At 29.4% G+C, this 22,479-nt stretch overlaps 2 protein-coding genes across 5 annotated transcripts; one reads left to right on the forward strand and one right to left on the reverse strand.

Annotated features, from left to right (window-relative positions):
• Positions 1 to 7,676: 7,676 nt before the first annotated feature.
• LOC101500212 (ribose-phosphate pyrophosphokinase 4) lies at positions 7,677 to 13,001 on the forward strand. Its single transcript, XM_004516409.4, has 7 exons — positions 7,677 to 7,952; positions 9,617 to 9,932; positions 10,773 to 10,868; positions 11,126 to 11,194; positions 11,278 to 11,406; positions 11,837 to 11,933; positions 12,464 to 13,001. Exons 1-7 carry the CDS (start codon positions 7,825 to 7,827, stop codon positions 12,595 to 12,597), a joined length of 969 nt encoding a protein of 322 aa, XP_004516466.1. The 5' UTR covers positions 7,677 to 7,824; the 3' UTR covers positions 12,598 to 13,001.
• Positions 13,002 to 13,922: 921 nt separating this feature from the next.
• LOC101499053 (protein MEI2-like 2) lies at positions 13,923 to 20,230 on the reverse strand. Of its 4 annotated transcripts, none has more exons than XM_073369274.1 (13): positions 19,923 to 20,230; positions 18,596 to 18,646; positions 18,373 to 18,516; positions 17,730 to 18,202; positions 17,450 to 17,608; positions 17,244 to 17,360; positions 16,992 to 17,143; positions 16,646 to 16,737; positions 15,598 to 16,564; positions 15,394 to 15,478; positions 15,226 to 15,294; positions 14,796 to 14,975; positions 13,923 to 14,648 (listed from the first exon to the last, which is right to left on the reverse strand). In XM_073369274.1, the coding sequence occupies exons 2-13, from the start codon at positions 18,630 to 18,632 to the stop codon at positions 14,532 to 14,534; spliced, it is 2,592 nt and encodes an 863-aa protein (XP_073225375.1). In that variant the 5' UTR covers positions 18,633 to 18,646; positions 19,923 to 20,230; the 3' UTR covers positions 13,923 to 14,531. The 4 variants fall into 4 exon arrangements, with proteins under 4 accessions (XP_073225375.1, XP_073225374.1, XP_004516461.1 ...); XM_073369273.1 differs by having other exon boundaries at positions 15,598 to 16,561; positions 18,587 to 18,646; XM_004516404.4 differs by having other exon boundaries at positions 18,587 to 18,646.
• Positions 20,231 to 22,479: the final 2,249 nt, after the last annotated feature.

A 22,479-nucleotide genomic window follows, 5' to 3' on the forward strand; every position in this document is an offset into this window, starting at 1 on the left:
GTAGCCAAGTAAGTGGTGAACTAGGATATATGTATGTGTCAAATTATTTATGTTTTCATTGTTTACTGCTTCTGAATCTGATTGCTTCTTATCTAAGTAATTCATAAAAACCAGCCAATCTTCATCAAATTAACAAAAAGTTATCAACTTTATCAAACACAATTCAACTTCCCTTTCTCGTGTTTGCACCTTCAGATTTGCCCTTCAAATTTGTTGAGTATATGGAGATTAAGAATTTGATAAATAATTTGAATCTGGATGCAATTCTCATTACTAGAAATACTACCAAGACTGATGAATTGAAAATCTATATGAGAGAAAAAAGGTAAACTTAAAGAAGAATATAGGATTTATTTGTCTTATTATTTGTGAATAACATGTACTACTGAGGGATATATTTGTCTGACTGCACATTTTATCGATCATAAATGGAACTTAAATAGTTAAATTACCAAATTATGTCACATGCCTTCTCCTCACATGAGATCTGAGTTGTCTAAGAAAATAATTGATTTTTTGATTGATTGGGGAATAAAGAAGAGGATATTTTCTATAACTTTAGATAATTGCTCAGCCACTGATGTTATGCAGAAGAACTTGAAAAGTCAGGCAGGTGTGAAAAATTGGTTATTATGTGATGGACAATTATTTCATGTGTGTTGTTCAACACATATTTTAAATCTTATTGTTCAGGAATGATTGAAAGTAGCTAGTGATGCATTGAATAAAATTCGAGATAACATCAAATATGTGGGGGATCAGAGAGCAAAATGAAAAATTCAAGGAATTTATTGAACGAATTGGTGGTCTTGATACTTTAGTTGGCTTGTGTCTTGATGTTAATAAGATGGAACTCGACTTATTTAATGCTTAAGAGTGCTCTTAAATGCAAGCATATTTTTACACATCTTCATCTTTATAATGATTATTATAAGCTTTGTTCATCAACTGAACAATAGAAGAAAAAAAAAATGTGTGTGTTCTTATTTTCTTTTTATGAAACTGCTAAGTTGATTTCTAACACATCATATCCCACTTCAAACTTGTGCTTTTTTCAGGTTTGGAAAATATAATGTCTTATACTTGATAGCTTGAAGGATGAAGATAAAGTCATAAGAGTAACGGCTACAAGGATGATTTCTAAGTTTGAAAAATAATGGGATAAGTATAGTATTGTCCTTGCATTGGGATTAGTTCTTAACCCACCTATAAGCTTTTCTTGTTGGGTTATTGTTATTCAAAAGTTGATGCATCTACAAGTGAATCAAAGATTGAGCAAGTAAAGAGAAAGTTGTATATGTTGTTTGAGAAATATTCTACAAAGAGAACAATTTTAGTGTTTAACATTCTTCTCACACTTCTTCCACAATGGCTAGTTCGCCCAGTCTTTCTCTCACAACTTGATTAATGTAAGTTTGTTTGTCTTGAATTGATATGCTTCGGATTATTTTATTTATTTAGATTTTTAATCCTATATTGCTTTAATGTTCTGCTTTTCGTTTGTTTCACTTGTGATCTACAATATGGATTAACAATGCACTATCAAAAAACTTGCTTATAAGCATGGAAAGTTTGAGGTTGATATTTACTTGGCCTAGCCAACTTAGGGTTTTGGGTATTAGGAGAAATTGTGTGTCTTAAAATGATGGAAGGATAACTGTTGTCGATTTTCAAGTTTGGCTCTAATGGCTTGTGACTTGTTAAGCTTTCTTATTACTATTGTATTAAGCATTAGTTCTATTGTTCTCAACAAATATAGAAACCGCCTTTTGTCCAAAAATGTGAAAGCTTTGTCATGATGACGATCACGATGATAGAAAAGAGATTTCGTTGTCAATATCCAAGCAAACATAAAACATTGTTCTTAATTTGGACGATGATGATGACTAATAAATGTTTACCGTTTAGCATTTTCCTTTTCTTTTGGTGTGGATTTAAACATTGACTAACAAGGTGTAGGTCTAAAATTTCTTTTGGGTAGATATAAAATTTCACTTTTTTCAAAGACCGGAATGAGAGTTTACTTACAAATGGGCGGAGGATTAATGTTTTAGACCTAATTGACTAACATAAGTAACATTTTGGGAGTTTTTAATAATTTAAATTAATCTAGGGACTCGCTTGACAATGCATGACACTTTTGATAACCAAAATAAGTGTATACTCTTTGAAAAACACCTTTAAAAAGATCTAATATGAATTAATGCAGTTTAAATTAGATCAGTGTTCGGTTTATCCAAATTATAATTATAAAAATGTGTTTTAATACTAATTTTATAAAGTTACATTTAAGTGACAAGTTTGAAACAAAATATAATATACTAAAAATCAACACTACAAAATAAAATTGATCGATTATGGTTAAAACATATTAAATAATAATAAAAATATATTAAATTAAAAAAAGTATTATTAAAACAATTAAAACAAACTAATAATAAATTAATGCAATATCTCATACTTACAAGAAAAAACAAGTATTAAAATGTATATATGCAATTTTGTTAATTCAGTTTTTAAAAAGGAATCAAAAATTCAATCTAATAAGAGCGATTTTTACAAAAGAAGATCCAAACACATTTAATTATATTCGATTTTATACTATTTTTGGTTTGTTTGGATTGATTTGTAGTTTTTATGTTGATCAATTTGAATGTGAACACCCTAATGTAATGCAATATAATTATGTAAGGACTATGCTTAATTACACTAATGATTCTTCTATTTTATCACACTCACGAAAATAATGTCACATTTTAAATCGAACTTTTTGATCAAAATGGTGATTTATCATCTCAATTGTAAATTTGATGCGAAAGTATCATCTTTAGTACAAAAAATTACCATTTTCAAACTAAAAATACCTATTTATGTAGTCAAAATTATTAGTTGATCTAAAATTAAAATAAACTAGATTATGGCTCGTGAATTGTGCGGACATTAACTAATTAATTTTATAAGTTTTATAAGTAACATTTTATGTATTATAAATATAGTTATCTTACAATATTATTATATTGATTTGGAAAAATTGAATATGATTAGGAAAATTAAAATGAGGGAAAAATCATGTTTACTACAATCATTTGATTTAATTTTTTTTAAAACTTTTTGTCAAATTTGCATGATAACTTATAATATTATAGCTGATTGTTTTTCTCCTTGTACTTTGATTGTCAATTTGTTTTTCAACATATAATGGTATTTTTATTTATTTGATGAAATAAAATGTAAAATACTAACCAAAAAATAAGATGTAAAAATTTAAAATTATGATTTAATATTTTTTATTTTAAAGAATGTTAATGTTGAATTATATTGTAGTGCAATCTGCATTTATGTATTTTATTAATATGATGTTTTAATTGCAAGCATGAGAAATTGTTGTAAAGGAAATTGTTTATTGGATGTATTTTATCAAGAGTTTGAAATTTATTTTATTAAAGATTTACATATACTTTAAATATAGTTTTAGGTATTTAAAGTTTTAACTAATTGTTTGTGCAATTAAATTGTACCTATGTTAAAATGTATCAAAAATAAATTCTATTGAAAACTAATTTAATTTTATGCAATACTTTATTTTTCATTTATTTTTTAGCATTCAAATTATCATTATAACAAGTAATTTTAGAACCAAAAAGAGAATTCAATTACAAATAAATAATTTAATTGACGAAAGTTGAATGTTAACATTTTTTTTCTTCGGAATACATGTATAGTAAACTTTTGTTCATTATTATCTTTTTTTAATAATTTTTAATATATTCATATTTTATGATAATTTTAAATAAATTTGTGTATTTTAGTAATTAGAAGTAACTTTTTTTAATAATTTTTAATATATTTGTATTTTATGATAATTTTTAATAAATTTGTGTATTTTTTGTCAAATAGAATATATATTTTTATTTTATAAAATGATAATATTAATAATATTATAATTATTTATTCACAAAATTCATTTGATATTTTTACTAAAAATATTGAAAATGAAAAGGATATATACTTCTATGGTAGAAGTCTATATACTCCTATGCTAGATATTGAAATTTTGAGGTATAGAAGTATATATGAATCATATCTTAGAAGGTATATAGATCTTCATTATATATGCATTAATTTAGTTACGGTGTGTTTAAATGTATTGAAAAATAGTAATAGTTTTCAAACAAAAATGTGTAACTAAAGTTTCTTAAAAAGCTAACTACAATTATTATATAGAGAACTCATGAGAAAAACTTATCTACAATATTGCAACTTGATATAAAAAAAATATTTCACTCATACACTTGAAGATCTAGGTTTGAGAATTAAACCGAAGATAACATGAAGTTTTCCTATAGTGAGTTGTTTACAAATGAATAACTTCATTTATAACATTATAACATTTTTTTGTCAATTTTAGAGTCAAATCATCAAATTATGAGTGTGGCTACTATGTTATGTTACATATGTTGAACATTGTAACAACCGTTATTGTTGATTTATGAATGCAAGTACGTAAAATTTCTACAAGTTGTTATTGATTATTTTTTTATTCAGATATTTGATGACTTGAGATCAGTTCATCTAGATCAAATTAAAGAAGTTCAAAAACGTTGTGTGGATTTTATTTTGGAATTAATTGAAGGAAGTGACAATACTTGAATATATGTCTATTGAATATTGCTACATTGTGATTTTGTAATTTGATTAATGGACATCTAAATCATTTTTTTGTCTTTTCAAGAGTAGTTAACAACGAAACTTTGTTAAGTCGGTTCATGAAACGAGTTAAAAAATAACATGATTATTAAGTCGTTTGTTGTTATCTCGAACACAAAACCGACTTAAGATGTACATTTTAACCGACTTAAAAAGGTAAAATTTTACCAGTGGACATAAGTGAGATGGTCATATTATTGACGATCACTATTATTCAAATAATTTAAGTTTTATAAGTATACTATAATAATAGTCACGACAAATTTAGATATAACATCAATGTTTGTAAAATTTGTTAAACATAAAGTTGGAATACGCCACACATTCATAGATAAAAAAGCTTATAATAACAAAACTCATATATGATGCATGTGGTTGATTGACATGAACAAATGTCAAATTTGAGAATGTTAATTGGCTTAAATTATATTGTGAAGCCTAATCCAATTTCAAAAGTCCATGTGCTTGAAATTATTGCTATACACACCAAAATTGAAAATAAAAAAGTAGTTGTCTATTACTAAATTATGAATGCAATCGTTTTTTTTTTGTGTGAAAAAATACTATAAATTGGAAGTTTATCTAAAAATTAAATAAAATTCTCCCTTTAACTCTAATTCTCTTATTCATGTGCTTATATTTAACTTTGCATTATAATTCATTCTGAGGCGGATGAGACTTACCCGATCATTGAATTTTTTCTAGGTGTTGGTTTTAAATTGCGGTTTGTAGCCATCATAATGACTGAAATGACAATGACATTACGCGACCGCAAATTTTAAATCATAGTCTAGAAGTATAGTTTGACTAATTTATACCGATTTACTCTCGTTTCCGTGTTGAGATAATACATTTGTGACAATACTTTTGTGTGGTTATGTGGTCTTTTTTTATTGAATTGAATGGGTACTTGAATTTTCAATGTATGAAATCATTACTCACCACTAAGTAGAATAATTGTGTATGAATATAAAAGGAGAATTGATAGTGTAAAATAGTACTCATTAGTGTAATTGATCGACATAATTTGAGTGTAATGAGAAATACATAATAATATAATAAAAAATATATTATAAAAAATGCATAATAAGAAGAGGGAAATAGAGAGAAAATTGAATCATTATTCACCACTAAATAGAATAACTGTGCATGAACGTCGAAAAAGGATTGATAACGTAAAATATTACTCATATAATTGATTGGTATAAATTAAAAGTAATGAGAAATGCATAATAATATTATCAAAAGAAATTATAAAAAAATATATAAAAAGATGGCAACAAAATAGATTTGTGGGTTTGTTTTATATATAAAATTTGATAAATATCTAGGTAAGATTTCACGATTTTGTCCTAAGAAGAAATGTATCGGTGGGTTATATGTTGATTATAAATTAGAATTTTGGTTTATTGAACCAGGTTTCATATAATGCAAATAATGTTTAAAAAATATTTGTTTGAGATGACTTTTTTTCTAGTAATAAAACAATTTACTATTTGGTACCCAAAAAAAAATTATTATTTGAAAAAAATTAAAAAATATATTCTAGTATATAACGAAACATAATAATATCAATATTTTAAAAACATACAATTTTTTCTTTAAGTCCATATCAACAATGGTATAATAAGACGAAATAGAAAAGACACGTTAAAACAATATAAATTGAATTTAAAAAACTTTATACTTCAATAATGAATTGTTGACCTAATAAGTGACATGTGATAGATTTGTATATTTTATATATCTCACTAAAAATAACTATTTTTCATTAAAAAAATATTTTGTTTCGTAATGATACAATGTAATATTCAATTTGAAGAAATTAAATAATTATATAAAATAAAAATGTGGGATATGTCTATCTCGTAGACATTAGTTATTTATTATTCTTCATCTAAGAAAATCTTAGAGAGTTAAATGTTACACTCTTTGAATCCATATGTCTAAAGATGAGGTGAGAAATTTCAATAACATTGAAATTTAAAGGATGTGTATTGATGTTAAAAACATGTTTCGAGTTTCAATATTTATCCGACAAATATATTGAATGACACGTAATATACTATGTAATGAAATATAAGTACAATTTGGACAAAAAAAGTAATGTATTTCGACCAAATGTCAACCGCAAAAATTGATCACAAATATGTCAAAGCATATAAATAGAATTAAAGTTCAAAGATGTAAACTAAAAATATGTAAAAATTCTCACACTTTTTTTTATCTAAAAGGAAAAAAGTTTGAAAGCATGTAAATTGTCATACAAAGAGTTGCATAGAGACTAATGTTATATGTCATTGTTTTCTTATCTCCATATATAACTTCAACTATTTATAATCATGTATGTATTTCTTGAGAAATTTTTAAAACGACCGAATATATTAGTTGAGAGTTAAAAGCATAGGAAGAACCGTTACAAATAATAATTGAGGAGTAATGATTGTTGAATAACTAATATTTAATGTATTATGATTTATAACTTATGACAGATGAATAGTTCCACAAAGTATTATATGCAAAAAATATAATAGTAAAATATGTGCTAAAATAAAAAAATGTGCTATAACCAATTGCAAGTATAAAAAAATAAAAAAAATGCTTGTTATATTTTTTTTGAGGTGACAACATTTTAAATGAAGTAACACATTATTTGATAATATATCGTAATAAGATGTAAGAGTCTATTTTAATATATTATAATATATATGATAATCGAGAAACAAAAATTTTATTTTTAAATAAAAAAACTATTTTAATGAATGTAACAAAATAGGAAGCAAAAAGTAGAATTAAAGTAAAATATTAATATGCGGCGTGGTTCATGTTGCAGCCTTGCGCAGCCACACGGCGACACCCTATGTGGCATGAAATTATCACGTGACACAAGACCAGTTGACTAGCATTGGTCATAAACGCAAACCCGACCCGACCCGACCCATTTCTTTATTCATTGGTTCCCTCTGTAACATTTGACTTTGGAGGCTCACCCAAAAACCCTTTTCCTTTTGTCGTCTTGTGGTGTTTGTGTTCCTCTCTAAATTCTATTCCTGCGTTGTCTTCACGCCTTTGCTTTCCTTTTCTTTTGTAACAAACAGACTGAGAGAAAATACAACAATGGCGACTATAGTGAAGTCTCCTAAGAAACATGTTAATCTTTTCTACTCACTTGATTGTGAAGACCTTGCCATCAAAGTTGCTTCTCACTCACACAATAATATCACTCTCCAGAATATCAAATGGAGGTTCATCCCTCTCTCTCTCTTTCTCTATACGTGCTCTGTTCATTTTTCTAACTCTCTTTACTGTATCAATTTTAGGTTTTTTTTTAGTTTATTGTTGCATATAGTTAAGTCTCTTTGATGTTATGGTTCTGCTTGAAACTGTTTTTGTTATTGATTTGTGTGAGTTTATGTCTTATTTATTCTTTTTGGTTGAAAAGTTTAGATTTTTAAAATGTTAGGTTGAATTAAGCATGTTAATATTGGAGGGCTTCATAAACTAAACACTTTTCTAGTTTCACTCCTAATTTTTCCAGTTTCACCTAAAAAGGTTAGATGAATTGAATTTTACGTGAGCTTAGTTCCTATGAGGTAAATTAAGTTCACCTAAGTTACTTGAATTCAGTTCAAGTAACCTATTTGTGTGTAACTGGAAAAATCAGGGGTGAAACTAGCACCAATGTAAACTAAATTATAAGCACGACTTTCATGTGTAACATTGAATGGTCAGAAATCACTATGTTCAGGTCAATAGTTTTGAAGGGTTTTAGGAAATTTGAATTGTTGGTTGTGAACAATAATTACAAAACTTGGAAGATTTGATTTCAACCATAGATTCTTACTAACTCTGATCAATAAATGTATAAAAAATTCTTTTTGATTTGTTGTCTTTCTCTTTAAGGTTATATGTGTAATCATTGTTTGTAATAACTAAATAATTCATCTACCCCTTTCATGATGATTCTGCTTGAATTTTTTAATTATATCCATTGGAAAGATTAAGAGTGCTTATTTGGTTTGAATTACAAGGAAAGTACAATGTTAGGAACTTTTCGTCTTCCTGAGTAGCTGTTTAATGAAATTTCCCGCTGAGGTAGATGCCAAAATGAAAGTAGTGGCTAAGATAGTACTAAGATCAGATCATCTGCTATAGAGACTTGGTTGTGATAAATCAATATCCATTTAAGATATCTTAAAGTAGTGAACAGTTCATTGTAGAGACGAGTTTTATAAATGACACGGCCCTGTTTAGATAAACTTAATTAAACGTTTACAACATAAATGTTTATCATATAAGTTATTATGAGTAAGTTATTACTATAACAAGATAAAATAAAGTCAAACTGTTTCAATAAGTTTTCCCAAACAGTCTCACTAATACTTATGTCTGTAGGTAAGCTCAAATAAGTCAATTAAAACAAACCCTAAGTCTTTATTGGTGAAACTTTGTTTGGAACTAGAGAGATCAGAGATGAGAACACGTTCTCTCCAACAAGAAAGAAGGAAAGGCTGATTGGAAAAGTTTCAAACTACAAAGCAATGGATTTTGAAAAGAATGCGGCGGATTCATAAAGTAGGAAGCAAGGACTATAAATTCAGATTATCATCAATAATGATAATTGCTTTAGATTATCATAGGATTTGTGCATAATAATGATAATTTTTCACGTTTTTCATGGCATTTATCAGAAATCTTATTATCGTGATATTTAGCTATACTATTAATTACTTTACTACCAAGTTTAGTTGTATTCTCCGTCATACCAATTACCTTAGTTAAGTCATTTTTTAACATATGTCCTCTGCTGTTTGAAGATCTTGACTTCTCAAATAAACAAACAAACTCCATGATGAATGTAGTTTTTTCTTTGACGAAATTGAAAATGATTAGTTTTATGCTTATTCAGGTCTTTTGCCGATGGGTTTCCAAATATATTTATAAATAACGCAGAAGATCTCCGAGGTCAACATGTTGCCTTTTTGGCATCATTCAGTTCCCCAGCTCAAGTCTTCGAACAACTTTCTGTCATATATGCACTCCCTCGTCTATTTGTTGCTTCCTTCACATTGGTATTGCCTTTCTTCCCAACTGGATCGTTTGAGCGAATGGAAGAAGAAGGAGATGTAGCAACTGCTTTCACCCTTGCAAGGATGTTGTCAAATATTCCAATTTCGAGAGGTGGCCCAACTAGTTTAGTCATATATGACATTCATGCATTGCAGGTTTGTGTATTTAATGTATCGAAACAAAGTTCTATTCTATTCTATTCTATTCTACGCTTTGCTTTGTGATGCACAGTTTAAGGTCATTTTGAATTGGTATTGAATATATTTGTATTTTGAACACTGCGGATTGTAGAAAATAGCAGTTTGTTAAAACGCTACGCAACAGCGCTATAGCCACTATTTGATAAAATTTTGTACTAAATAGCGTATTGCGGAACAATAGCAATTTGCTCAAATTCTGCTATGATATAGGGCTATAGCACTAACACTGATTATTAATGGAAATTTGTTGCAATTCTTTCCTCTGGCTATGTATGATGAGTGTATGTTTACATTGCACTTCTGTTTTGCTGTCTTGTATTGAATTATTATGGAAGAATTTTTCTTCATTCAAGTAGAGGATGTACTCTGGGAAGAACGAGTAATTATACTGTCCAATAGAATATGTGGAATAGATGTTGCAAAAAGTAAAGCATATAAATAACATTTTTTCTTAATTGATGTTCACATCAGATTACCATGTTTACTTATAATTCTAGCTTCATATCCAGTCTATTTTCTGCATTTTTTCTATATTCAGTCTAATTCCAACTTTTACATGTTCCAACAAACTTTTCAATTATTTCTCTCATTTAATTTGACGTACACAGGATACTTAGGCTAAGTAACTACATAATAAAACTTGTGCACTTTTCTCTTTAACATTCTGTCTTAAACTTTTAGGAGATCCTGGCTTCTTCGTAGAATTTTATAGTTTTAGGAGCATGCTTAGGCTATTTACTTGATGTTGTAACACTGTACTATAGTTTTTAATCACTATGATTTGAAATTACGCAGGAGAGGTTTTATTTCGGAGATGAGGTTTTGCCATTGTTTGAGACTGGTATTCCTCTCCTTAAGGAACGTCTGCAACAACTTCCTGATGCTGATAATGTGAGTATTCTGCATTGTTTCGGCTAGACACGTATAACTTACATATAGACACGATAATAATCAATCATTTAAGAAAATGAAAGTAATTTAATGTAACTGCATGTTTTGGCATCGTCTTAGACACCAGACACGTCTTCAATTTGAAGTATGGTGCTACATAGGTCAAAACATTAAAAAGTGTATTTTCTATATTCCATGGCAAATTCACATACTTGCAATTCTCATTTTTTATGGCTTGAATTTCTTGTTATTATCAGGTAGTTATTGCATTTCCAGATGATGGTGCATGGAAGCGATTCCACAAGCTGTTTGACAATTATTCAGTGGTGCGTCTCCCTCTCCCATAAGGATCTCTGTATATATTTTGTATTTTATTTGTTTATAGTTATCTGAATTTTTGGAGTGGCAGGTTGTATGTACAAAGGTACGTGAAGGCGACAAGAGGATAGTTCGGCTCAAGGAAGGGCATGTCTCTGGTCATCATGTTGTGATTGTAGATGATTTGGTTCAATCTGGAGGCACACTGATTGAGTGTCAGGTCAATTATCAATTTCTGAATCATAAAAGAAGTTTTTATTTTTTTATTTTTAAATGTATATGTTTGAAGATTACAGTTGGGTTTGCAAACTGAAAATAAGCGACACTTAGGACTTGTTTGGTTTGAGAAAACATTTTGTTTTCATTTACTGTTACAAAATTGTTGCATTGATTTCAGTATAGGAAACCTGCATGATTTGTACAAGAAACTGTGAAGATAATTAAAGTTTTTTCCATTGATTCTTCTACAATTTTTTTAAAATGGTACTCAGAATGAAAACAAAATGGTGATTTTATAATTAAGTGGAAACAGAAAATGAATATAGAACATATTTTCACAAACCAAATTGACCATATAATCTCTATATGCATGTATCTGCATCTAGATGCAACATAACAATTCTCTCTTTTTTCCTGCTTGTTTCCAACAGAAAGTTTTGGCAGCCAATGGTGCAGCAAAAGTGAGTGCCTATGTCACACACGGCGTGTTCCCTAATCAATCATGGTTGCGATTCACTCATAAAGTTGGTTAGTCCTCGCCTAATCTCACCTACTTCTATATTACTATATTTTCATATATTTGAATATTATTATCAATTAATTTGTAATTTGTAATATATTTTCATGGGTAGGGAGCAAGTTACACTAGTAGTAACTCAGCTGAGTTACACTGCTTAGTAATGAATTTCATCAATTGAACTGTCAAATTAAAAGTTTTTATCGAATAGATCAACGATACAATTTTTCAAAAATAAAATAAAAATATATCTTTTTGATGCTTCGTCAAAATAACTTCAAATGAATGTATAATAAGTTTTTAAATATATAAGTAAACATTAACGATTGTAGCTACAAATATTGGATTTATATTAAACATTGTGTGCTTCATTATTAACAAAATATGATGATAATTGACGGTTGGATTGATGAAATCCAATGTTTATAATGAGTCATCAAGCAGAGTAACTCGGCTCAGAGTTACTCCTAGTAACTTGATCCCTCCTCTATTTTCATATATTAGAATGTTTTTCTCATTTTATTTGTAATATAACTTGCAGAAGCGTCGGAGAAAGCATTTGCATACTTCTGGATCACAGATTCTTGTCCAGTTACTGTCAAAGCTTTAGCAAATCAAGCTCCTTTTGAAGTATTGAGTCTAGCAGGGTCAATTGCTAATGCCCTTCAAATTTGAAAGCAAAAATTAACTGTGAATAAAGGGAATCTCTTCTAATTATTATTTGTTCCGCTTTTAACATTATGGTCTTGCTAACATGTGCCTAAAGAATTTAAAAGTAGAAATTTTTTCTCAGGAAAAACAATATTTAATCTTTTTAATAGTTGAATGCATAATTTCAAAAACAAAATTTCTACTCTTAATTCTTTAACATGTGTCTTTCCTTAAGGGCACATGTTAGCATTTGCCTATAAGTTATAACATGTTTTCACTTTTATTGTGCAATGCTATGAGCTGTGCACAGTGAAACCTGAGTATAATTTCTTCTGTTGTAGACTGAATCTTGAAATATGTTGAGTGTCAACTCTGGTGCAAAACATATGAATGCAAAATCATGCAATCTTGCTTGGAATTTGTAGTAATTGTTGAAATCCATGTTTAAAATTTCTGTCTTGATTGAATTGAAAAATCTTGCATGGTAATCTTTTGCAGAAAGGATTACAATAAGAGAACTGAAACACAGTCATTCAACATATTTTTGGCCGAATGCAGATGTATCCAAAGATGCCAAATAAATACATTAAATGTCTTTTTCTTCCTTGCAAATATATAAACTTTTTGTTTTTAATTCTTACATGATAACAATGTTTCAACCCGTGAAGCATAGGAAAATTTACTTTTTGTCCTTGTTTTGGTTTTAATCCATGTAATATTTTTTTTGAATTTATGACTTTTCATAATTTGTATACATGTGCAATCATGCAAGGGAAAAGCCATCTTAATTTGGGAACTAAGAAGTACAATCATGTGCTAACTAGGAAGTACAAACACGTGGTAACAAAGAAGTACAATCACGATTCCTAAAAAAAGGACAATCATGAATAAAACATAAGTACAAGCATGCAACGTTGTTTGCACAAATCATCTGGTAAAAAAAAAAGTTTTAAATATGGTTTTAGACTTTATAATTTAGCTAAGTTTATTTGTTTAAATTGGTTCTTGTAAATTTAAATACAAGTTGTTTTTAGACAATATCAGTTTATTGGGACACATGACATGATTTTATTTAGCCACTTATGCCGTCAAAGATTAAAGACTAACAATTTTCTGAATTTACAAAAACTATTTACAAAAACTGAAACCAAATAAATTTTTTTTTACGAAAACTAACACTAAGAAGCACTATGATTGCAAGAAGTAAAATCATATTTAAACAAAAAAAAAAATTCTCTTTTTTTACATCACCGAAGCAATTAACATCTCTCTAACATTTCAACAGAAACTTCAGTCTAACTAAATTTTACATGCATATGTAACTCTATGGAAAGGATGGCACATTCATATAAGAAAACTAAAACAATACTTAAAAGAACCTCCAATGTTTCAATGTATATAGAATTTTTCACCAACATTCTGATGAAATAGCAAGAACCCAGCTCACATCTTTACACACATTCACAATTTTTGACTCCATAAAACAACAATTACAAACAGGATAGTACCTTGTTTCCCTTCTATACAAACAGTTTTTCCATAAATTAGAATTTTCTTTTGTACATATACATATTAATATCCTCAACAAAGGACCAGAAAAAAAAATAACAAATTCCAGAAAGACTCATCCTGCACAATCTGGCATGCATGCTGCTGTAGAAACCTCCAAATCCCAAGTTATTATTTTCCTCTGATAATATAACACAATTGTTCCTCTACACATCGACAAACCGGTTTCTTCATTCTTTTTTTTAAAAGATTATTATTAACTATTGACACATTAAGAGTCTCCTCCAGCTGATAAATGGATTCATCCCTTAATCTTTATACACCGATTTTTTTGTTTTCCTGGTTTTTTTATGAATCAACTTTGTACACATTAAGATTAACTATGCATTAGTTAGCACTCCTAGACCATATGTAATGTGGCTAGGAGCAATAATTTATCTAACAAATGGTTAATCTTTCTCTAGATTCTCATCCGAATTGCCCTTTGGGCTCTCCAACAAATCACCTGAGTAAGTTCCATCCGGTTGACGAATGCATATGTTCAAGTTGCTCGATAGAAAATGTTCCTAGGTGATCACAGAGAGAAACAGTCAGACAATCCCTTGAAATTGACCAATTAAAGTACCTTTTACAATTAAAAAGTTGCAATTGAAAGTGATATTGGCAACTCAAACATTACATAACAAACCGCAAGGAATTGAATCAAATATTACCTGGTCACTAGTATCTTGGCCCTCTGAGTGAAAGAGGATTGGTCGACACCGCTTGTCCTCATTCATTAAGCTTGAATTCTGAAAATGCATCACAAGTGCAGCCTTTCCCTGAATCCGCGCATACGCCAGTGAAGCAACTTTTTCACTATTAAATTTCTCCCATTTCTTCCCATTAAAAGCCTGCATAAATTTTCATGATAGAGCTCTTAAAATTTAAATATATATAGTTTTCCGTAGTACTAGGACAAGTTTAACACAAGCAACTTAACAGAAACGAACATTGAAAATACTTTTAATCAAAAGTCAGAATAATTTGATACAGACGTCTATGATCTATCCATATGATACAATGTCACATTTAGGAAATCCTTACATTACAAACTATGCATAAAAATATAATCTCAGGCATGCAAAGGTATAGAATTTAAACCTTATAGAAAGGGACGATGTGTGAAGGAGAGACCATATTGATGAAAGCATAACCCACGTTACATTTATTCTGCAAACAAAAACCAACATTAGTAAATAAAGTCGTCCTCGAAACATAAATACCACAACCATCAACCCCTAATTGAAAAGATATATGTAATGCGTGTACTTTGAAGTCAATAGGCAGATAGAGAAAATCATAAGTCCCTTGGTGATTCTCATCAATTGCAGCAAGTAGCATCTTCGAAGTGTACCTTAAAAAGCAATCCCAACACACAAAAGTCATCAAGAAATTCATCAGATATCACCCTAAATAAATTGCTAGATTTTGACGGCATCACTAGGTACTTGTTAAGTTGTTGTTTGGTCTTACTTGTTAGGAATGTTTTTAATCATTAAAGTAGTCCTTGTATCTTCCCCACCGATGATTTTGTCGAGATCCAGCTGGTACAGCTTCTTACTCTCAATTTGATTCACATTATTGTCTGGTCGCCTAATTCGTCCACGTTCACCTAATCCGTCGAGGTTAGTTACTCCTGGTCCAGCATACAAACTATTTCCAAGGAACAAGGAACCATGACCAGGTAGGGACATCATTCGGAAATTAGGAGATCCGATTTCACTCGTAGTTGCTGAAAGGCCAATACCATGCCCTACAGACGGATGAGACCCCATGTTCATCATAAAATTTCCATCACTGTGATTTAAATTCCCAAATCCAACAGGGCTCATGAGAGAAGCATCGGGTGACTCTGGAAAGTATCGGAAATTTCGTTCAAGAGGAAGACCAGATGGAGCAGATCCTACATGATGATGGTGCTGGGAGCCAAGGAAAGGACTGCGATGACCGGTGTAAGGGAAACCCTGCCTTTGGCCACTAGAAGTAAATGGATGTCCCAGAGAAGACGAAGACCACGCAGATGTGTTTGAATGTTCCGAGTAAGGAGTCGGGCTTCCCCAAAGAAATTGAGGACCAGACAGCGTTCCAACACTCGATGAACTTGAATTTGATTCACCAAAAGCAGATATAGGCCGAGGACTTGCATTTACTTTTTGTTCCGGAAAGGAGATAGAATGCTGAAAAGCTGTTCCTTGTGTTGATGATCCAGAGGTGGCAAACATCTGATTTGAAACTCTTCCAGGGTCCTTGCCAATTGGCGCAATTTTGGGAGAGGTTGATGTATGCGGGGAAAGTATTGCGGCCAATCCAGACAAATGGTTGGTATTAATAGGGCTGCCAATGGCATGACCCAAACCAGGGGACTTACTGTACGAACCTAATGGATTCGGTTCAACAGGACTACTGAATTGCGCCCAGCTACCTGTGAAAACATTGCCTACTAAATTTTATGTCTTAAATTGAAGAAACTTTTCGACAATGATGTAACATGAGAAAACAAATTGGATTATGAGATATTTACCTGGGGGAGAATTGGCAATAGGTGAACCGATTTGACTCCTAAAAGTTCGAGCTTCATCTTGTTCCAGTTCTTGAGTCAGTTGTTGCATCAAGCTAACAAGACAATATGCATCACATGTTTTATGCTGGTTAAATTGTATGTATAATGTATAACATTGCCATGCACATGTTATCTATTTTAATATTATCTTAAACCAAAGAAAAAAATGGTAAAAATGAATAAACAAAAACTTTCAAGCGTTGTCATTACTTTACTACCATGCATCAAAGAATTAAGGTCAAAGAAGAAAAGTTATTGCTACTGGAAGATGTTTATAGCATATGAACCAAGATAAAACCAAACTTACTTTCTGCGTGCTCCACCAGGGCGGCTAGGTTCAAGTTTTATGCGCTTTCCAGCAATGTCACTTCGATTTAATGCTTTAAGAGCTGCATCTGCTGCTCTAACATCATAAAATTCAATAAATTTATGGTGTCTCTTATGCGGCGTTTCCCTGATCTGCAATTTTAATACAAATTACCACTCCAAGCACTAGACAAAAATTACGCTGAGGCTAAAGGAAATACATTTTTTGGATTAATTGATAAACATATATTACCTCCTTGACTTCACCATAAGCCCCAAATATTTGGCGAAGGTCGTCATTAGTTACCGAAGGATCTAAATTGAACACTACAAGGGTTCCTTGGTTTATATCTTTTTCCGAGGGGTTATCCTTTCAAAAACAGAATAACCGAGATTAATAACATGAAGGCAACATGAATAATAATTGGTCAAACATTAAGTAATTCCATAAAATCAAACCTTCGGAATTGAAAAATGAATATCAAGTTTTCTACGTCTCAAGGGTTTGTTTTGTAAAGCACGCATTGCAGTGCGAGCAGCTCGAATGTCATAGTAAGATATCATCACAAAGCCCCTGTGCTTGCATGCTGTGTACAAAGTTCTGATATCCCCATATTGCTATCAAATAAAAAAGAAAGAATCAACAATAAGAAGCAAAAACATGATCACCAAAAACATCAAATATTGTGCCAAAGATAAATATATAATACTAATGAAGCATTAGATAAATGTATTATACCTCAAATAGTGTTCTTAGTTCAGAGTCCTCAACGTTACTGTTGATGTTTCGAACAAACAAAGTCCTGGATGGATGCTCACCGTATGGATGCTCCCCGGCAACTGTTCCCACACCATTTGCAATTGCATAAGATCCAATACCATTTGAAGCCATTCCATCTGATATGCTTATCTTTGACAAACCAAAACTAAGGCTCTCTTGGGGTTCAAAATCCATTTCAAATCCCCCTCCATTAACAAACAGATCATTTTCATCCAAATCCTCGAGTTGACTCGGTAACCTACTAAGGTCGAAATCATCCATTATTCCAGCTAAAAGCTCGTCTTCATCGTCAGGAAGCATGTTTCCAATGGCATTGTTTTCAAAATCATCAAAAGGATCATGTCCCTCATCCTCCTCTTTGTGAACTTTGTCTAATGTTAGCAAGTTATCGTCCGCAAGTTGACCATTTTGTTCGGAATCGGTCAAATTTACTGCATATCAGCAAAAAAATGGAAAAAGTTCCAATAATAAGTTTTTGTGTTGGTAAACCAAGGTATGCTCTGCACGCAACTGCAGAGACTAATCTCTCGAGGTAACTACAATAACCAGTTTAACTCATTCCAAACAGTTCTATAAGAAAACAATATCTCAAAAAACTTACACTTTTCATGGGGAAGAACAGGAAGTGAAGTAGAAAACAAGCTAACATCATTTGAATCATGAAATACATCGGTTGTGTGCGGTATTCTCCATGCACTGCTTCCCACTCTTTTCGGAATGTTAAGTGAGGGAATCTCAGACAGGCCTACAAAAACAACATCAATTAAAAAAAATCTATAGAAATTCTTCATTTTTATGTATGAAGTAAGAAGAACCTGCAGGACCATGAGCCGGCAACGAATCCCCGGAATGTTTGTCCATTTTCAGTCACTTTTCTAGTAACGTTGCGAAATGAGAAAAAAGAGTCAGGATGCTTAGTATCAAATAATATGACATTGTAAAACTATAGAAAATCAATTTTCCGTCCACAGAAAAATTGTTACAATCAAGATACAAAACATTGAAGTATCCCAAAAGAGAGACAGCAAATTTCTCATAGTTTTATCTCTTTCTTTACTTAGTCTCACTCGTAGAGTTCACTAAAATACAATCACCTGCATAACCTACAAAACAAATGCTACATTCCCTATCAATATCTACCAAGTTGAATTCACCAACACCTTTACATCCAAGAAATTGTATTGATCAATTATCAATCGACAATTTTAAAGCTTATTTATGCTGAATAAAAGAGCAGTCTAGTCCTATGTCGAAAATCATTGTCTTCCCCTATAACGAAAAATTCTTAAATGCAAACGAAATCCAAATCATTTGAGTTTCAATTATGTTCATTATTTACTTTTACTACATTCCATTCAATGCAACCATTTTAAAACAAACTGTTAAAAAATGTGAACACGAAAATTAAACTTTGGACTTGACTAGAATCAAATCAAATTGCCAATGTTTTACACACAATCATATCATACAATACGAAAGCCAAAAAAATAGATAAATTCAATAAAACGGATATAAAACATTTAGCAGCTAAAGCATTTCCCAACTGACACCAAAACATATATTTAGTCAACTAAATTACAAACCTAAACTATACAGCAAACTTTGCTATAAAATCATCATCTCAGTAACCATAACAGAACATGCCTAAATAATATGAAACACAAATTGAAGAGATCTACCTATTCTATGAAAAGTCTTCTGCTAAATACAGGCAACAGAATTTTACATAATTAATTATTTACTAGTTTTTAAATAAAAATATATATTAAAAAAGATTCAGTAGGTGATGCATTTCAAAAAAATTGCCAAGAAAGTTTAATCATCTTCACTCAGACACAGAAGAAAATTTCAAAATAAATAATAAATAAAATAAATAAATACAGTTAGTACCTAGAAAATTTATCAACATGGTCCCACACAGACCAAAGAACATAGTTTCTGGTTATTCATCAAAGCTCAGGCTTATACACCATAAATAACGATGACCCACTTGACATTTAAACCGATCAAGCACAAAAAGACCAAAATTTGAAGGGAAAAAACAAAACTTGAGCAACCTCTAACACTTTAAGAAAATAAAATCCAAAAAAAAAATAAATAAAAAAATACCCAAAAGCAAAAAAATAATAGAGGAATAAATTAGAAGAGTACCTTGTGAAAGAGATAAAGAGAGTAAAGTGCTAGAGGAAAAACATGGATGATTGATGGGTTATTGAAGTGGTTGTTGTTGTTGTTGAAGAGTTTGAGTTGATCACGGAAATTGAGAAGAGAAAGAGATTCCGTAGAAGCAGAGAAATTAATTCCTTTTACTCTTCTACTTACTTCTTCCTCCTCTGTCGCCGGGAAACCAGAGAACAAAGAGTGAGAGAAAAATTTTCCCGGAAAATAATAATCAGACGAAGAGAATGGAAAAAGAAAATGAAAAACAGAGAAAAATGATTGGAGGGAAGGAAGACAAGCACATGGAAAAAAAAAATAATATTATTATTATATACTGTTGGGAAAGTATATGATAAATATCTTTTTTTAGTAAAAAAAATTAATAATAAATATCTTTTAATTCTCTTTATTCATTTAAAAATTAGAATTTAGTTTCTTTCTAATCCTCCGGGGATGGTAATATGAAATTCAGTAAGTCAATATATAAAGTATCTTTTACTAAAACTTAACTCAATTAAGTTTTTAAATTATTATTTTGAACGATTAGTCATTTATGAATTTTTAATAATTCGGTCTCAAACAATATAAATAATTAAGATTTCAATTTTGGATTGAGAGAGGTTTTTTATTTATATATTTTTATATAGATTTTCGAATTTTTTATTTATGAAAATATCAAATAAGATGTGAGATTATTTATGTTGGAGATAATATATTGAAAATTAAAAAATTGAAATAATGAATAATAGCTCGATTTTTAGAAAATAATAATAATTTTATACAAAATACGAATTTTATTTTATGGAGTCACAATATCAAACTTTTGCATTAAATTGATACTTCGATGAAATAATAGTTTTATTGTTATATACTTACGTATAAAAAAAATAGTCTCATATCATCGCAACTAAACATGTAAATGTTTGTTGATGTTTAGAAATTAATACAAAAGATAATATAATAAATATAGAAATATTCAGCACTCGTCGAGTCGTGAAGCTTATATAAAAAAAAATATTATAATTATAAATATAGAAATTAAATCGTTTAAATGATATTTTTTTCTTCTCCCAGTTTTGCTGTATTTGAATTTTATTTGGAGTCCGTTGACACGAGTGCTCCATATTCAACACTCGTCGAGTCGTGAAGCTTAAATATTTTTATTATCCCTACTTAATACGTATATATATTTATTATATAAAAATATACTACATCCATCTCAAAATAAAAATATCATTTTAACAAAAATTGTCTCTAAGTTAAATTTTATTTTTAAGGTAATACATTTTTTAATAGAAAAATATCAAAAATTAATGATTACGATAACTTTTTATGTTTGAACTCTGATACTACTTCATAATACTCATTTGACATTACTTAGCTCACTAATGAAGTGACAAACAAAATATTTTTAATGTAATATTAGATCAGATTTTTTTATAAAAGATAATGGATTATAATTTAGTGAATACAAATTGATATATTTAATTTGTATTATGAATTAAATAAATCAATTTTTATTGATCAAATTATAATTCAATTATTTTTTATAAAGATGATAAAATAAAATATTAATAATTTTTTCTAATGGTACTTTTTAATTAATATTATGTGTATTATTCCAAATCTATATATCTCTCACTTTGTATATAATCTATATTTGTAACATATATTGAATTTGTACCCACATGAATAATGGACATGGGCAATTTTTGTTCCACCATTTTAGTAAGTGATTTTGCGATTGTCTAATTGAGATCGGACAGATCATATTTCTAGTTAAATAATTTTTATTTAAAAAATAATATATATATATATATATATATATATATATATATATATTTGAGATCAGGACTATTTAATTAAATTGGATGGTCACGCAGTCAGAGACTGTGCCGACTCCAAATTAAAAATAAAATATATTGTATCGAAAAAAAATATCTATAATATATAAACTTAATTACAGTTTTAGTCCCTCTATTTATATCAATTTATAAAATTGATCCTCCTATTTTAAAAGTCAACAATTTGGTTTTATATATATATATATATATATATATATATATATATATTTGAGATCAGGACTATTTAATTAAATTGGATGGTCACGCAGTCGGAGACTGTGCCGACTCCAAATTAAAAATAAAATATATTGTATCGAAAAAAAATATCTATAATATATAAACTTAATTACAGTTTTAGTCCCTCTATTTATATCAATTTATAAAATTGATCCTCCTATTTTAAAAGTCAACAATTTGGTTTTCCCTCATATTTTTTTTAATTAAAATATGACAATTTTACATAATTTAAATGATGTGGCATATTATTTAGGCTAAATATCACATGTGGTCCCTTAACTTAATTTCAGTTAACGTTTTAGTCCTTTATCTTTTTTTTTCCCGATTTAGTCCTTTATCCCTAACAATATCAAATAAAGTATGAAAATATGAGTTTATTTGAAGATTTGCGTTACAAATTTGATGAAATTTGTATTATATTGAAGAATATAATTAATTTTATGAGTTTTGTTTTAATTTTTTTTTTG

Source organism: Cicer arietinum, chromosome 5 (assembly GCF_000331145.2).
Source record: "Cicer arietinum cultivar CDC Frontier isolate Library 1 chromosome 5, Cicar.CDCFrontier_v2.0, whole genome shotgun sequence".
In the NCBI taxonomy this organism is placed as follows: Eukaryota; Viridiplantae; Streptophyta; class Magnoliopsida; order Fabales; family Fabaceae; genus Cicer; species Cicer arietinum.

Coding starts and splice junctions, on each gene's coding strand:
- LOC101499053 (XM_004516404.4), bottom strand. CDS start 18,632: ATGGACAAACATTCCGGGGATTCGTTGCCGGCTCATGGTCCTGCAG. Junction 17,609..17,729: donor AACTAAGAACACTATTTGAG/GTATAATACATT, acceptor TTTATTTGATAG/CAATATGGGGATATCAGAAC. Junction 17,361..17,449: donor TTCATTTTTCAATTCCGAAG/GTTTGATTTTAT, acceptor TGTTTTTGAAAG/GATAACCCCTCGGAAAAAGA.
- LOC101500212 (XM_004516409.4), top strand. CDS start 7,825: ATGGCGACTATAGTGAAGTCTCCTAAGAAACATGTTAATCTTTTCTAC. Junction 9,933..10,772: donor ATGACATTCATGCATTGCAG/GTTTGTGTATTT, acceptor GAAATTACGCAG/GAGAGGTTTTATTTCGGAGA. Junction 10,869..11,125: donor AACTTCCTGATGCTGATAAT/GTGAGTATTCTG, acceptor TGTTATTATCAG/GTAGTTATTGCATTTCCAGA.